General features: G+C 39.1%; 1 protein-coding gene across 1 annotated transcript in view; it reads left to right on the top strand.

The window, feature by feature from the left end:
• CFTR (CF transmembrane conductance regulator) overlaps positions 1 to 18257 on the top strand; it is a 91627-nt gene that overhangs the window by 41734 nt on the left and 31636 nt on the right. Inside the window, exons 12-18 of the mRNA XM_030016320.1 lie at positions 2967 to 3061; positions 5695 to 5781; positions 6662 to 7394; positions 8522 to 8650; positions 11524 to 11561; positions 12757 to 13010; positions 14076 to 14155. Coding sequence (XP_029872180.1) covers positions 2967 to 3061; positions 5695 to 5781; positions 6662 to 7394; positions 8522 to 8650; positions 11524 to 11561; positions 12757 to 13010; positions 14076 to 14155 — 1416 coding nt within the window. The remainder of the gene's footprint in view (positions 1 to 2966; positions 3062 to 5694; positions 5782 to 6661; positions 7395 to 8521; positions 8651 to 11523; positions 11562 to 12756; positions 13011 to 14075; positions 14156 to 18257) is intronic.

Below are 18257 nucleotides of genomic sequence, written 5' to 3'. Positions count from 1 at the left end.
TAGGGCTAGGATTTTACCGTGCTTGCAGGGGAAGACACACTGGTCCCAGTTCTTCACCTGGGCTTTTTTAGAAGAAGTAGAATCAGGAAACAGCAACGGCACCAGCACCATTACAGGCAGCAGTACTGGTAGAAATGGGAAACAGTTGAAATCGGCTTAGATATCTAGATACTTAACCATGTGTCGTGGTTTAACCCCAGCCAGCAGCTAAGCACCACGCAGCCGCTCACTCACTCCCCCCCCACCCAGTGGGATGGGGGAGAAAATCGGGAAAAAGAAGCAAAACCCACGGGTTGAGATAAGAACAGTTTAATAGAACAGAAAAGAAGAAACGAATAATGATAATGATGACAACAGCAATAATGAAAGGATTGGAATGTACAAATGATGCACAGTGCAATTGCTCACCACCCGCCGACCGGCACCCAGCTAGTCCCCGAGCGGCGATACCCCGCCCCCACTTCCCAGTTCCTATACTAGATGGGACGTCCCATGGTATGGAATACCCTGTTGGCCAGTTTGGGTCAGGTGCCCTGGCTGTGTCCTGTGCCAACTTCTTGTGCCCCTCCAGCTTCCTCGCTGGCTGGGCATGAGAAGCTGAAAAATCCTTGACATTAGTCTAAACACTACTAGCAGCAACTGAAAACATCGGTGTTATCAACATTCTTCTCATACTGAACTCAAAACATAGCACCGTACCAGCTACTAGGAAGACAGTTAACTCTATTCCAGCTGAAACTAGGACACCATGCAAATCCCCATGTTCAGGTGAAGACACTGGGTAAATGTCAAAGTTACAGATGAATAACATGAGTCTCACGTGCATAGTGAAACCACAAGTGATCAGAGCAGGTCATCTCAAATAAATGCCAGAAAAGCTTTTATGCCAGAATTTCACATGTTCTCTCTAAATACTTCATGACTTATAGGAAGATGATTTTGTTCAGAAAATGTTCCTTTAAAAATGTTGCTGGCACTGTTTTTCACATCTCTTTTTCTGCAGATAACTGAGCTGTTATCTTAGTACCAGGGATTGGCTTGTGTGGCTCTTCTTTAACAAGAGGGAAATAACTAGTTAACATGAGAAGAATTTAAAAATCACCTGCAATAGATTTTCCATACATAAGAGCATCTTGATTTTAAGGTCAGAATCCTCTAAGTCAGGAAGTAAACGCTATTATCAAATTAAAGAGTTGGGAGAATCTCCCATTTCCTGACAGACCAGGCAGTCAATTTCTAGTTCTTGTGTGGCTTGAACCTTTCATCTGTCACTGATCCAGGGCTGAACAGCATTGTTCACTCTGTTCCTGAGGTCAGGGCAATTTACAGGGGAGGAAGAAGGAAACATTTCTCTGGAGGGATTTTTATTTATTTATTTATTCTGCAAAACCTCAGAAGCTTGGAATGCCAAAAAGCTGCCCAACAGAGAGCGATTAACCATCAACATCACAGCAGGGGTGATCAAAACTGGATTATATCTGACTTTGTATGAAATGCGAACTTCTGGAGAGCAGCTCAACTTAGAATCCCAGTTCGTATTGCCCTGGAAGTGCTTCACTTGTCTTCCAGTCTTTTTCCCAGAAGCCACAGGATTTCAGTGGCTGCTGCGGGGTGCATGCAGGCGGCTGAGTTCCTGTGTGCCCCTCGGCTGCCTGCGGGAAGAGAGACCCCAAAACAGACTACCTCTTCCAGAGCACTGCCTAAAGCCTGCTCCCAGAAGCTCACTTTCCGAGGGGTTTTGCATGCCCCTTTTTCCCCCCCCCAGAAGTTGCACTAAAAGGAAAATCTTTGTAAAGCATGAGAACACTGGAGCTGATTTTGCATGGTATCAGTTGCCTCGGTCAGCTCCCTTGGCTGCGGGGGATCCCTGCCTTGGGAGCGGGAGGGCACGCGGAGGCAGTGAGAATGGCAGTCCGGTGCTGCCGAGCGGGTAGCGCAGGCACTGGGAGCTCCTGGGACGCTCGGGCTTCTAGCTGAGCACATGGCAAACTGCCCTGCAGTCGTACCCGCTGGAGACCTAGGCTCCCTGGGGCACAGGGAGGTCATCCAGCCCACTTTTCTGTGAGAAGTCCCCTGAAACTGCTACCACCGCCACAGTGATGGTGGTGTCACTGTATTGGCTTAAGGATGTAGGACAGGTAAGGCTTGAAGGCAGAATTAATATTTTTTTGTTAGAGCAACTGTAAAAGTAGAAAAACTAGACAGCCTTCAGGCACACAAGCCATTCTCCATGTCTCCACTTCCATGAATTATTGTGGTTTGCATGGATCCTCTCAAGAAAATTTCTGGCCATCTCTGCCAGTGGGGCATGAGGATGTCCTTTTCTCCTTTTTCTGTCTCACATGAGAGTGAAATGGTATTTTCTTTTTTTATCATTGGCTGAAGATTCATTTTTAGCATAGTCATGAGTTGTAAGTAACTTACAGCCCAAGCAGTGGAACTTCACTCCCAAACCTTTTGCAAACCTTGAGCATTCCTGGCATTCCTGGCTAGGAATTTTTGCAAACCTTTTTTAATGAACCTGCCTGAAGTTAAATTTCTCTGGGTTTTGAAGAGCTCAGATCCAGAGCTTGCTTCTTGCTCTCCCTAACTTCAGTGGCAAGTGCATTTATCATTGTTATTTGACAGAAAACTCAAACGGTTGATGTCTTAGATTGATATTGTATGAAGGTACATTCCTTGCTTTTATGGTGATCTAGCAATTAAGACAAATATTTGTTCTTGAGATCTTGCGGCTTGTGGTTCCTCTCTGTGATAGAATGATATGTTTTCTTTTATCACCATTTCTGATTACATAAACAAATGAAAGAAATAAACCTCTGTGGGGCTTTTTTTTTTTTTTTTTTAACAACTTCTGTCTAACCTATCCGTACACTGTTGTACATTATGCTTCCATCCAGTCTGTAGCTTGAGTTTCTTGGGTATGGAAAATACACGTCTGATTCTTAAAAAAAATTTATTAACAGGATATTTCCAAGTTCCCAGACAAAGATTATACAGTGCTGGGTGAAGGTGGAATCATTCTGAGTGGAGGCCAGCGAGCACGAATCTCACTAGCAAGGTGAGTATTTTGCTCTCTATGTAGTGTACTGTTTCATGTATAAGGAAAGTATTATGACTAAGCACTTAAATACATGGGGACCAAGTCCTGCTAAATAAATATCCTCCAGGTATATCAAGAATATCATTTTACTATCAGAAATCTGAGGTTTGCTATGCTATTGTGTTTGTGGTACACCTGCATATTTATTTATTGAATTTGAAAAGTTTGATGTCAGATGCTTGCTATGGCTTAGCTGAAGATTAATCTTTCCCTCCCTGATGCAAGATGCCATTTGGAGATTTAGACCTTTAAGTGTAGCTTTCTAAGTACCGAAGAAACCCATACAAATAAGAAATATTCCAGGATCTTTCCCTGCTATGACACTTCTACAAAGCAGTTTATATATTGATTTATGACAAAGTCCCTCTCTGCAGGTAACAAAAATGAAAAAAATGCCATGTTTCAAAAAATGCTGCTAATAGTTTTGGTCTTTTTCTGTTCTAAAAAGAAAAAGTGGAAAGCAATGGCTAGTCAGTACCTGTGAATAATGGTCTGGCCTTGTCTGTTTGACATTCCAACATTAGTAATTCTGAAGGTCTGCAGAACAATAACATAGGTGTTTGTCTTATAAATTAGCTATGTGTTTCAGCAGAATCACTTAGCTATCATCAGAAATCCACTAATGACAGCTCCAATGTGTAAATGGCCCCATTTATTTCTGTGCCAAGTGCAAATTGTGCTGGTTCCCATGCTCAGAACGCTTGGTAGAAGTAAAATCACATTATGGTGATCCACACTGGCATGCCATGAAAGATGTACATGTCTGTGTGAGGCTAAAAGATGGGTTCATAAAAATAGAGAGGCTTTCAGTGTGGATCTTTCTAGTGGATTTGTGAGAGGGAAGAGGCATATGGATGGTTCTGTTTTATGCAGTAAGATAAGAGAGGAGAGGAGGAGCAGGCAAAGCTTTCAGAGCAAAAAAACCCCAACCAACAAAACCCACTTAGATTTTCATTTAAAATGCAACATTTACATGAAGTATTGCCCAGATTCTATGAATAATCATGTCTGTCACTTTTCAGATGGTCACAGCTCATTTACTGGAGGGTTGCTGAACTGATATAATATATTTATTGCCAGCTATATAATTAGTATTTTTGAAATAAATAAAAGTCCCAAAGACAGAGGCTGTATCTGCTTTAATTTTATTTGGGCTCCAGCCTAAGCTCAACATACTGCAAGGTGTGCAGGTGTTGAGGTGTGGGTTGCAGATGAAGGTCTGAGAAAGCTAGAGGAGAAATTTAGGATTACAGCCCCAGGTTGTACCCATCTGCACTGGTGATAAACTGGGCGTTATTTGCTTGGACTGGCTGCATACCTGTGTCTGGTGTACTCTGTGCAAAGTCATGTGAAATGAGAATCCCTGCTGGAAGTGCCATCAACCACCTGTCATGAGAAGCAGATGGAGATTGCCTGAGTCCATCTTTCTTACAGAGCACTGTCAGTGCCTGCAGCTACAACCGGGGGAAGAAAGGACCAAGGGGGAAAAACAGTGCATGCGCTGGGTTTGAGCTAGCTCACTGGACCGGTATGCTAAAGCCAGTCATGTATAGCTACTGAGTCCAGCATACAAATTAGAGCAATAATTTGAGTGCTACCATTATTCCAGGAAAAAACCTGCAAACTTTTTGCTGATGAAAGTGCCAAGTATGAACTTTTTGTTGTTGTGCAGCCACTACATCATAATGTATGGTCAGTGAAATCCATCATGACAGAGGATTTTTCAATAAAGTTGCTTGGTTTATTAACATAATATACTATTACTGAGGGCTTTTTCTCTTGGTGATGAAATATTTTCACATTGTTTAACACAATGGTTTTAAACCTCATTTTTAGAGTACTTTTAAAAGTACTGAAATGCAGCTGTCCAAATTTTCTTTACTAATTATACGCTGATTCATATCACATCATGATTTTCATACTCACAGAGGAAGGCAAGGGGCCTTTTTGAACTTCTGTTGAAATTGATTTAAAAAAAACACCTCTTAACCACAGGTTTAAGTCTCAGTGAGCCATGTCCAGGCACATACAGCTTAAGGCCCTAAAGCTACAAATAGTTTTTCATGTCCTGAACTCAAAATATTGTACAGTCCCACTGCAGGTAATGTCTGCAAGATCATGGCTCACTAATACACTTGTCTTTGCTCACCATTTTTTTCAAAGTACTTTTAAAACTAAGTGCTGAGACCTAAGTCTTTTCACACACTTATTTACATATATGTAATCCCTCAGGCACCAGTAGATGTTACAGTAGGTACTAAATTCCCATTTAAATGGGCATTGTACACCAATGGGGACTGTCAGATTCTAGAGTAACCTGTGTAAAAGGCAGCTGTATAGCTTACTTTGTGCAGAAATTAATGGAAAACTGAGTTAGTTTGTAGTGTGGTCTGCAGCAAGGAAAGGCTTTATTGAAAGATGTCTTGTAAGCGGATTTGAAGTTGAACTTCAGCTCCATATTGATGATGTAGAAAAGTCTATCAATTACAAGGTTTTTAGACAAAACTATAAAGGCATTCTTTTTAAATTATATTAATGTACATGTATAAGACTTGTGAAAGTTAAATGTCATTTCCATTTTCTCTGTTCAGAGCAGTGTACAAAGATGCTGATTTATATCTCCTGGATTCTCCTTTTGGACATTTAGACATTTTTACAGAAAAAGAGATATTTGAAAGGTACTGTATGTTTTGATAGAATGTATTTAAGAATCCCACCAAGCAGCACAAAGTAAAACCAAGAACAGAAATTTAATAACAGTACAAAAATACTGCAGTGATCAAAATTATACCTTTTGGGGATGTTTATTTTTAGGGATTCTCGTGACTGAGTATTTTGTGTTAGCAGTAGGACAGCATACTGTGCTGGGAACAAGCCTGGGCCAGGTGTGAGCAATACTGCTCCCTCTTCCATCTCAACATATTGAACCTGCTATAATCTACTACTCCCAGAGTGCATGGCTTTATATCTGGTGTATCTGTGTACCAGAAAGGCTTTCATTTTAAAACACTACCTGCTTTGTAAGTATAAATTTTTACAAAAAGCTATATTTGTCTTCTTTTTCTAATCACTGAAAGACTGGTCACCTGAAAGTGCCCACTGACCAAGAGATTGGCAGCAGGTTGGCCAAAGACAGAGACTTTTGGCTTGTCCTGCTGGTGTAGCTCAAAACACTAAGGACACACGCTGCCATCCATGAGCTTTTCAGTCACCATAAGTTTGAAGTTTTGAAATCGAGCTAATACTTTTAAGTTTGGTAGCAAAAGATCTAAGTAACCCTAAGATGAAAAGAAATATTTCATTTTCATGTTGAACTGTGCCTTTTGGATTGACATGAAAATGATTACATTTCCCCCTTTTTTTGGTTCCTGCAATAAAGTACTCGCCCTTTAAACATCTCTGCCTTAACCACCTCCTTTGTAGTTTGAGGGAGCACCTGAGACTGCTCATACTGGGAGGGGGCAGGTAAAAGCAAATAGATTAAAAGTGAAAGGGATAAAAGCAACATTTAATCATGAAGAAAAAAAATCTAATTTTTAACACTTTCATCTTTTATAGCTGTGTGTGCAAGTTGATGGCGAATAAAACTAGGATCTTGGTTACTTCCAAACTGGAACATTTAAAGATTGCTGACAAAATATTAATTTTACATGAGGGGAGCTGCTATTTCTATGGAACATTTTCTGAACTTCAGGGTCAACGGCCAGACTTCAGCTCAGAGCTGATGGGATTTGATTCTTTTGATCAGTTCAGTGCAGAGAGAAGAAACTCAATTCTAACTGAGACTCTCCGACGATTTTCCATTGAAGGAGAAGGCACGGGATCACGAAATGAAATAAAGAAGCAATCTTTTAAACAAACATCAGATTTTAATGACAAAAGGAAGAACTCCATAATTATTAACCCCCTTAATGCAAGTAGGAAGTTCTCAGTAGTGCAGAAGAACGGGATGCAGGTCAATGGGATAGAAGATGGCCACAGCGACCCACCAGAAAGGAGGCTCTCACTGGTACCTGACTTGGAACAGGGAGATGTAGGTCTGCTTCGGAGTAACATGCTAAACACTGACCATATGCTCCAAGGTCGGAGGAGGCAATCTGTGTTAAACCTGATGACGGGCACCTCTGTGAACTATGGACCAAACTTTTCCAAAAAGGGAAGTACAACATTTCGGAAAATGTCTATGGTGCCTCAGACAAACCTGTCTTCTGAGATAGATATCTACACCAGGCGCTTGTCTCGAGACAGTGTCTTAGACATAACTGATGAAATCAATGAAGAGGATTTGAAGGTATGTGTTGATTTACATTCATCTTGGTTTTTGATATGGTGATAGTTTAGTGCAATATACTCCTTATATATTTTTCTACTTGACTATGTCATTCCTAATACAGTACTTCTCTGTGGAATATCTTTTTGGAATATCTGTGAATAGTTTTTAACTCAAATATCATCTTGAAATGATTGAAATCCTCAAAAATCTATTTTGTCTGATTTTTTATATTTTTTGAATGCTATCTGTAAAGAATTTTGATACAGAATTTTAATCTCCTGCACTTTAATCTACCTTTAAGATTTATGCTAAAATGAAATTTGAAACCATAACATGGAAAAGCGTTGTTTTAAAACATTTATGTAAAATTGACATTTGAAACATTAAGGCTTATGGAAAAAGTAAAATACATTTGAAGTAGTAGCACAGTTTTTAGAACAGGAATTGGATCAAATTTGATAAATTTGTCAGACTGCTTAGCTCTTATGTTCTGATACAGATAATGAACAGAGGAGTAAGTTGGATTTTACTCTTTTTTATAGATGTGCTGGAAATTATGCAATTAAGGTTGAGTTTTATACCAAGAACTGGACCAAGATTCCCTTTTTCTAATAACTATCAACTGGTCATGATGAACTACTTTCATTTTCAAAACTGACAGCTGATTTTCACCTGATCAGAAAATTTTCTGAAGTAGTTTCCTAGGTGGAAAAAAATCTACAAGAAATATTTAAACTCATAATTTGCTGAAGCACTGCCCATTTTTTCTTTTGCTTTATTGATCTCAGCAGAAAAAAACACCCTCAAAGTATTTACAAATTTACTCTAACAGCGCAATAATAATCTCCATTGAAAGAAAATAGCTATTGATTAACAATTTCTGGGCTTCTAGTAGTGCTGGACAAATCTTGGTTGTTTCTTTCAGTGTTGTCTGAAAATTTCAAATCAACTCTAAACTGTGTTGTTATATCAAAGATGACTCAACCAGTCAGTACCTTCCTCTCCAGCCGTTATCTGCCAATTTGAATGCTGCAATTCAATTATTTGGAGTGAGTTAGCAGAAAGAATGACAGCATTCACATGTCAGAAATTCTCATGTATAGATATTATTATCATTCTTACTATGGTCTTATCAATTCTTACAGGAATGCTTCACTGATGATGCTGAAAGTATGGGTACTGTTACCACATGGAATACCTATTTCAGATACGTTACCATCCACAAAAACTTGATTTTTGTTCTAATTTTGTGTGTGACTGTCTTCTTAGTTGAGGTAAGAAAATCTACGCTTGATGTCATGTTACTACAAATGATGTTTGTTCAAACTGTGTTCTTTGTGATAAAAGGATAAATGGGTATAGCATCAACATTAGCTCAAGTATGGATTGCTTATTGGCAGCTGCTGTTAAATGATATTGCAATGACTTTTCTACTCTTAAGATGAGCATTTCTCACTGAAGATAGTGATTAGTGCATGGCAGCAGAAGACCCACCTTCTCAAATTATCTCAGTTATTTTCTGCTGCATGTTACCATAAGTAGGAGTTGTTGCCCTATGCATGTCTCTCGTTCACAGTGAATAACCTTCCATTTTCCATTAAAAGATATCTTTGCAGAGTTTTGGGGGGTTAACAACAATAATTACTAGAGGTTTTTTGATGAGCACATCCATAAATTCTGGAGAATTGCTTTCAAAAATGTGTTAGTAGCTTTGCTCCTAGTGAAGGAAGAGTGGTAAGGCAGAGCGCTGAATGCCTGTGACGGCATTTAAAGATGGACGAGGTGTTCCTGCAGCGTGCAGAGAAGACTTTTTCCAAGTACAGTGGAAAACGCTGTCAGAAAAAGTGCTGAAGAACATTTGCCTGATCATGCGAGTCTGACTATTTTTCTTATAACAGAAATTGCCTACTTTTTGTCTTGTCTCCCAATTTAGGAGAGACTTTTAGCATATATACAGAATCTCATCGTGTCCTCTTTTACAATTAATATCCTAAATCAAGTATTTTCTGAGGGAAGGAATGTGTTTTGGAGAGAAGACTGGGAGATTAATGAGACTGTATTCATATGTCAACTTATAAAATATGGTACCAATTTTTCTTGGCATTTTTCAACATGAGCTGAAAGAAGAGAAGAATCCATCAGGAATATAGTACTATTTTCTGGCCGACTGTGTCAGTGAAAGGTTTTTAGCAGTTCTGTGGTGGCACTCAAACTTCTAGTATCATCAAATTTGGAGAAGGATATGATTGGTGGTATCCTGAATTAGCACTAATGTTATGTTGGAGGTGATTTAAAGTAGTCCTTCTGGACCAGGAATAAAGCCTAGGGCTTAGACCATGAATAAAGCCTGGAGCTTAGATCTAGTTTGAGATCCCAAATTTTTAAACCACCTCCAGAAGCAAGACAGTATTTAGATGTGTAGCTGTTCTTACCATGTAAATTTTATTTTCATGGTAGTGGAAAATGGCTGTGTAAACCTACAACAGCAAAGCTGAATGTGAGTTGTAGGGGAAAAGGAAATTTTAACTTAGAATTATGTCAGATTTATCCCTGTATATTCAGCATCCGTTTCTAATCTTGATTACAAATTTTTGCTTTTAAATTAAACTAAAACCTTTTTAAATGATTCAAAAGCCTCATCTTCTAATCGAAGAACAAATCTTATGACAAAGAATGTATCCATCTAAGTTAAACTTCCTACTGTGACTATTACTTAAGTAAAAGCCTATTGATAAATTAATGGGCCGGAAGATATTCAGTCATAGCACAGACTATATAACCTTTAGCAAACCTCTGTCCCTGAGATGAAATACCAAGTGGTTACATCGCCTGTGCTGACAGGTTGTACCCTTCTAACCTTAGACACTGAAGAGAGGCTAGCGAGGAGCAACATCCAAGTGCTGAACTGAGAGAGTAGTGACAAGTAAATTGAAAGTGAAGTTTTGACACCCTTCAAAGCTAGGTGGGACTATTGTGGAAATGATAGAGATACTATTTTAGATTTAGAATAGATTTTTTTATATTGTAGGTTCCAAGGTGAGTCCACACAGATCACCATAAATAGGGCATCAGTTGTAATTTCTTCCTAGATTTGTGTGTGTGTGTGCGTGTGTGTGTGTGTGTGTGTGTGTGTGAAGTTATTCTGTCACAATATTTTCTTCCTTCAACTTCACAGCTGAAAAAACTCCTCTGTTATGAGGAGTCAAGAATTCTGTTGGGAGATGTAGAAAAATTATTGTGAAAGAAGCATGATTATTACAAATGCTTAAATTCAGGACATCATGGTCAATCTTGAGTTATTTACTGTAAGATCTGCAAAAGTTAGTGGTTCCCAAGGAGAAGACTTCAATTATGTGCTGAGGTATTAACGCAATACATTCCTGTACCAGTGCCATAAAAATATATGGGAAAAGGATCATAGAAACTATGTTCCAACCCTTAGAAAAAAGATCATAGGCAGAAATAGAGCAGACTGAAATGTGGTGGACTAGACGAAGATCTCCAGTGTCTCAGTGGATAGGTAAGAAAATGTGTACAGAGAAGCTTCTGTTGAGCACTGAAGCATCTCACAATAAAAAGGGTTTAATTCCACATTTAAAAAATATTAAAATAGGTTACGTGGAGAGTTATGTAAAACTAGCACCAAGCAATATCAGACAAGTAGATATATCAAATGTAGATATCAGCTAGCAAGAACAACAGTGCAAAAATAACAGTGTTAAAGGTTTGACATTCATATTTGAATACCTGCCTTTGAAGATATTGAGAGACTTACTCTTATAGGGCCATCAAGATATATTAATCTTAAAAAAATAAAGTATGTTAAAGCATACAATGAATGTTCCTTGTCATTAGGAATGCATTAGCAAGCCTTTGTTAATAGTACGGTAAAAAACAATAAAAGAATATTTAGGCACTTGAGAGCCTGATTGTAATACAAGTCTAAATGTAGCTTTCCTGGTGGGATGCTCTAAATGGTTTCTGTGGAAAGAGGAGCAGATATGACAAGGTTTTTGCTTCAGGGAAGTTTTACTTCCATCCATTTATAATGCTCTCTATAAACAATTATAAAGTCAGTGAAAGAAGATAAGAAAAAGTACACAATCTGACAATACAAAAAAATTTACTCTGTTTTCTTTGGTCACAGGTAGCTGCTTCTCTTGCTGGGTTATGGTTTCTTAAAAAGTAAGTAGTAGTGATCATTTATTGAGAAATTGGGGTCTCCTTTATATTGATTTTTGCTATAAATAATTAATAAATTCTGCCAGAATTCTATATGGATAGGCACTAGCTTATATTCAATAAAATGGTTCATAGATGGGTGATCTAGATACTTCATGTAGGTGGTATCTTAAGCTGGTACTTCTTTAAATGCTAAGTCAAATGGTTTGTGCCTTGTTATTGAGCACATAACAATGCACGCAAGACTTTTCCTGGGTCAGCTCACTCTAGAGATGCATGGACTTGATTATCCTGAATACACTGTGGTTCACCGCTGTCTTTCAGAGGTACCAGGTGAGACATTTGCTCAGGAACATTTTAAGGGAGCAGTTTCTGTAAGACCTCATTTGTACAATTTCCTCTGTTCACCTATGAAAAATTCCCAGAAGTTACAGGGTCAGGCAGATGAAGCTTAAAGCATATTGAGCAGTGGTATGGCTTTTCCTGGGTTAATGCTTTTGATCCCTGTGTTTGTCCTGCAGCACTAAGTCTGTATGTTTGAGTATAGAAAGCATATGGTGACTTAGGTCTGATCTGGAGGAGGAGGGAGTTTTGTTGATGTCCCCTTACAATAGGTCACTAAGGCCTTTGATTTTTATAGTACACCTAAAGCATTTTACTTCCATAATAATTCACTTTTTTCAACACTTAACTGTTTTTTCTGGTTGAGAGAAGTCGATGTGTTTTCCTTGATTAGACTAGTTTTGTCAGTGATTAAACAGGCAGTAGATTTGCAAGAAACTACCAAAGCAGTACATTTTCACAGTAGTTTGGAGAAAACTGTTGGAGGGGTTGTAGTTATATACCAATGGCTTAGTTTCCATCTTGGTAAAACCCCTTCATTGCACAATTGCAACTAATTGCAGAAATTACCACAAATGCTAATAGATGCCTGAATCACCAAAGTTATCTGAGGAGATGAATAACCCATTTATTGCCTTGACCCCTGAACACCCACAGAGTAACTTTGCCTTAGTGGAACATGGAGTAGTTCATATTTTGTGTTTCATACATACAGGACAATATTTAAAAAATGACTTGAAATATATATAACTAACCATTAACATAGTTTTAAAACAAATGAACATTGCAGTACTATTTAGTAGAGGAAACCCCACAATTTCCAGTAATGCATTTATTTTTAATTTCCATCACACAGGACAGCTTTGAAAGCAAATGCAACACAGTCAGAAAACAGTACCTCTGACAAACCTCCTGTGATTGTCACTGACACTAGCTCCTACTACATCATTTATATCTACGTGGGAGTGGCAGATACTCTGCTTGCCATGGGAATCTTCAGAGGTTTGCCACTTGTGCATACGCTTATAACAGTGTCTAAAACTCTTCATCAAAAGATGGTGCACGCAGTTCTTCATGCACCTATGTCAACATTCAACTCATGGAAAGCAGGTAACTGAGATGGGAACTGATTGACTCATGTATGGGTTTCATTTCAATTAAACAGTTTTCATTCTGTTAAAGGATACTGTTGCTTTCCATTTACATTTTCAGTCAAGCTGAATGTTAAAAGTTTGCCATGTAAAGTAATTTGTGAATCTTTTAATGAACTTGATTGCGCTTTGTGATATATTTCAGTTGTCAATTCTGCTTCTGAAATATCACCTTGAAAGTTGGAGAAAATTAACTGTTTGAGGCAATAAAACTAGAATAACTTCTAATGAATATACTTTGTCTAAAACTGCAATAGAAAAGATATAGTCAGCTATGTGGTGAGTGACAAGGAGTCAGGTGTGGATGATAAATAGTGCTTTATTTCATGCTACTAAAATGGCATAAAACATCAGTGTGAATAATGGTATGCATATTCAAATTTGGCTCTGGAGTTGACAGAGAATTCATTATATAACTGGTGCAACAAGTTCCATCTCCTGCTGTACATAAAATTCCTATCCCATACTCTTCTTACTGGTGCATACTAGATTACAGGAGACACTGGTAAATGACAACACAACATAGGGTTTCTCTTCAATTTTCTCATTATATTCTTAATTCTGTTGTTACCTGGTGATTAATACAGTAATTCTGCTCAGAAGGTAAGAAACTGGTGTGCAAACTCATACAAATGCTGATGTGCAAATTATCTGTGTATCAGTAGAGCCTGCTGCGTGAGGGGTACACAGACCTTATGTTTTGTGCCTCTGCTTCAGTCCTGTTTAATTATGTTTCTTTGGTTTTATTACATCTTCCTGGTGTTTTTCTGAGATTCCAAGAGCTGAAACAGAAGTTGTGGAGCCAAATTCCTCCACAGGGAAAGAAGCTGTAGCTCCACTAAACTGTAATGGAATTGCTTGTACTAGGAAGAATCTTGTGTACTAGGATAAGAATCTTATCCTTAGTGTTTTGTATTCAGAAAGCATTGGACTTTTTGTTAAAGTAATAAATATAGGATTTTGGGGTTGTTAAAATGTTTGACTTTTTCTTTTTTGTTTTTTTTTTTTTTTCCTTAATCCATAGGTGGTATGCTTAACAGATTCTCAAAAGATACTGCAGTACTGGATGACTTACTTCCACTTACAGTGTTTGACTTCATTCAGGTTTGTAGAATAAAAGTTCTAAATTTTGCTGTCGCATAGCACTGTAAAGTTTCAGTTGTACATCATGCAGAAGAAATCATGTTAATAAGAAGAAATAACAACTGGAATTAATCTCTTTTCCTTTTTTTCAGTCTGTATATCTATTTACATAGCTGCTTATCCTGTAAGTCAACTTCGTTGCTTCTTTTTTGAGTACTTGCCTATATGTGTACGTCCACTGTTTGTGCAAACCACTTTTAGTACTCAGGCTCAGAAACATTTTTGCCCTGCAGACCCCTACACTACAAGTATCCCTGCTGCTGCCCACATTCAACTTCAAAGGTGTAAAGGGCATTCCTTAGTTTCTTTCAGTTATCTTGGGTCAAGTTTAATATTTTTTTATGCTATCCTTTAATTGCATTCAGCCATTTTCAAGACTTTACCTCCTTAGCCTCTTCTGTTCCCAGTTTACTAGCATCACCTTTAATTCTTCTCTTTTGTTGAATATATTACTGGTTTTTCTGTCCTTTTATCTTCTGTGGAAACTCTTCCAGGCCTGCCTTATTGGGCGGTTTGACCCGTGATGATGTGGTTTCAACTCTCAGCTGGGCAGTTCTGCTTTCCCCACCCCCCCTTCACAAGTTTGACAGCCTAATTTTGTCTTTTATCCTTCACATCTTTGTGGCTTCCCCTGAGTCTCTGGGATTTAAGCTGAGTCTGTCAGGCACTGGATAACTGTTTGCCATGGAGGAGAGCTTTAGATGACTCTACTCCTTGAAGGAATTTTACATCCCTCAGAATTGTAGAATTGCAAACTTCTTATTTTTTGGATGGAAAAGCTTGTTTCCAGCATACCTCCTGGGAAACTCCATACATTGCAAAATCTTGAGTTTTGAATGACCTTGCAGTTCATCCACACTGAAGAGAACATTGAAGAAATACAGAGATAGAGGCAATTCCAGTGTTTCTCAAGGAGGATGCCTTTGTTTGCTCCCCATCCTGCCTATTCTGACTTTGTGCCTCTGTGTGAATGCCAGCACCCCTCATTAGTGTCTCACCACTAATGCTGCAATGCCAGCTTTTCATCGTATAGAGCTGGTTCCCAGAACATTTAAAAAATAAAAGCAAATCTTCCCTGGTCCTCCTGTTCCTCTCTACTTTTATTTAGGAGATATGCAGGCCTGACTTAATCAACCCAAACGCTCTGCTGCACAGATTGCCTGTCTCCATCTGTGAGTTTGCTCTGCTTTACAGTCCCTACCAACATGATGGTCTGATCAAAACCAAATCCCTTTCCCTATATCTTTATTAGTAATTGATAACTTTGGCTCATGACTTTAGAGAAGCCAGTGCAGCTCCACATGAAGAGGTTCAAGGACATTACAGCTCTACTTCATGTCCTGCTGATGTAATGAAAATTTGCTGAATGAGTAAACGTGGACATTGACACCTTGTCTGAATCATTATCATCATCTTTGGTGTGATCAGGATTCGCTACTGTCTTTTCTGGTGTGGCCATTTTGTTTCTGATATTTTGGATCTGCCATGGGAATGTTATTCCAAAATTATTTTAGTTAGCCTGTCTCTACATTTCAAACTCTCTACAAGAAACTGACTAGTTTTTCATGTTTTCAAGGATAAGGAAAATCCCTAGATTTGGCTTCTCTGTTCTGATGCCTTTCAGAGGTTAACATATGCTCTAATGTCCCATAGGTTCACCTCTATCTCCTCAGTCTCAAATGCAGAGGCTCCTGAACATGCATGATAAGCTGCCCTGTCTTTACAGGTTCTTCTGGTGAAGATCACTGAATCTGCCTACTGTCTTGAATGCTTTTTACCAGTCATCCCTTCATAAAAAATACCTTCCGCTCCTCCATAGATTCAGACTTGTTTGGCAGCTTCAGACTTCCATGGACTCTGCTAATGAACAAAGTCAGATTCCTCTGAAAGATACAGAAAAGTTATACATATGACTTTCTCCTTCTGTGCTTATTATCGCAAAGTCACGGAATAGGGAAGGGACCTCTGGACTTAGGACCTGGGACCTCTCCAACCCCTCTGCTCAAAGCAGGTTCAGGTAGAGCAGGTTGCTCAGGGCCACGTTGGATTTTGGGTATCTCCAAAGGTGGAGACTCCACAAGTTCTCTGAGTAACCTGTTCCAGTGTTTGACCATCCCCACAATAAAAATACTTTTTCTTACGTTTAAATGGAATTTTGTGCATTTCAGCTTGTGCCCGTTGCCTCTTATCTTCCCGCTGGGTGCCATTGAGAAGAATCTGGCTCATTTGCTCCGCACCAAGTACCTAGTGGTATTTATATAAATAGAATATAATTTTTTAAATATATAATTTATAAAAATTATTTGCATATATACACATATTTTTAATTTATATAAATATAATAAATACCATCAGATACTTACACAAAGTTATAAGATCCCCCTAAGCCTTCTCTTAAGGCTAAACAGTCCCAGCTCTGACAGCCTGTCCTTGTATGTGAGATGCTCCAGTCCCTTTATCATCTTCAAGACATTTCACTAGACTCACTCCAGTATGTCTGTATCTCTCTTGTACTGGAGAACCCACTCCAGATACAGTCTCACTGGTGCTGAAGAGAGGGGAAGGATCACCTTCCTTGATCTTCTGACAATGCTGCTGCTGTTGGCCTCCCTTGCTGCAGGGGAGTGTTGCTGCCTCATGGTCCACCAGGACTCCCAAGGCCACCTCTGCAAAGCTGCTTTCCAGTTGGTCAGCCTCCAGCCTGTGCTGGTGCATGTGGTTGTTCCTTCCCAGGTGCAGAGATCTACAGAAAAGGTTAGCTTCTAAAGGTACTGGGATGCCTAATTCTGAGTCTGGTGGAGATGAAGGCTTGGTGTCTGCTAGCCTTCGGTTTATGGTTGCATAAACTTATCCTTCTGACTTCTGAGCTTTTCTCAAGAGTTTGACACAAAATTTTAGAGCTGGTTCTTACTCCCTCTTCTATGAGAATGAACTGGTAGATGACTCTGGCTAACTCCTTGTTTAGGGACACTGCCTCCTTCTCTGTTGCAGCTGTGGATGTCATGACATAGTTTTTCTTAGGAGTTTTATGGGGATTAGACATATCAGGAGGCCTTCCCTTTCAGGGAGCAGGGCTTTTCATCCAGGATGAATGAGGCTTCAGGATGAAAGAGGCCGGAGTTACTCTCCAGTCACTGGGATATACCCAGTTGCCCATAAAAGAAGCAGCGGTATCAACCTTTACATCAATGACAAGAGATAGCATCTGTGATGTTTTCTCTGACAGCCATCTGTCCTGCTTCCGTACATCTTGGGTATGAATTGTAGCCAGCTAATGACTGCAGTAGCATTACCACTAGTTTTAACATCCATCTTAGTCTTCTACTGGTGCTTGCAGTGGGGTCATAATTTCGTGAAGATCTTCATGTGAGATGCTGCTAGCATATATTGCTTGTCCCTAAGGTTTAATATAGTCACACTCAAAAGGTCATAGTGAACTCATTGGACATTTATATCTATGGTCATGACTGGTTTTCCCTAAATGATAAACCCCCATTGGTTAACCAGATTGGCTGCTACAGCCATCACCTCCCTGAACCCTTGGTGAAATGCTGTCTCTACCACCAGTTGCATTTTCCAGACTGATGACACAGAGAAAGCACTAGAACATGTCTTCCCATCTGGCCTCTGTCCCAAGCCTGAAAGCTCAGCACCTGGGGTCACTGCAGTGCAGCATTGTGGCTCTTAACTGGGCTGCATGAGCCCTCTGCTGCCATTCCCTGACCATATGCCAATGTAGCTAGCTTGTGTGTTGGTTTTTGCTACTGTCTTTTTTAGAGAAGGTGTCATCTTCTGTTTGACTTTACACTTATTTTGTGTTTGGAGTTTATGTGGAGTAACACAAATTTTCATATTGAACTTTTTAGTGAAGTAACTGTTGGACCAGCAGTGAGAACAATATGGCGTCATGGTGGGCTTTGCAAAATTTGAGTAAAAGATGGAAACAGGAATTAAAACAGTCACTGTGTGACTGTGTAATCTCAAGTAATGAGAGAGCTGTGTAACTTCGCTCAATATCAATTGAAGAGTTCATTCGCTTCTTAACTATTAGAGATACAAGAGG

Source organism: Aquila chrysaetos, chromosome 5 (genome assembly GCF_900496995.4).
Source record: "Aquila chrysaetos chrysaetos chromosome 5, bAquChr1.4, whole genome shotgun sequence".
NCBI classification, from domain to species: Eukaryota; Metazoa; Chordata; class Aves; order Accipitriformes; family Accipitridae; genus Aquila; species Aquila chrysaetos.
Note: the sequence above shows the minus strand (reverse complement) of the source record. Positions and strands in the feature narration are given on the sequence as shown.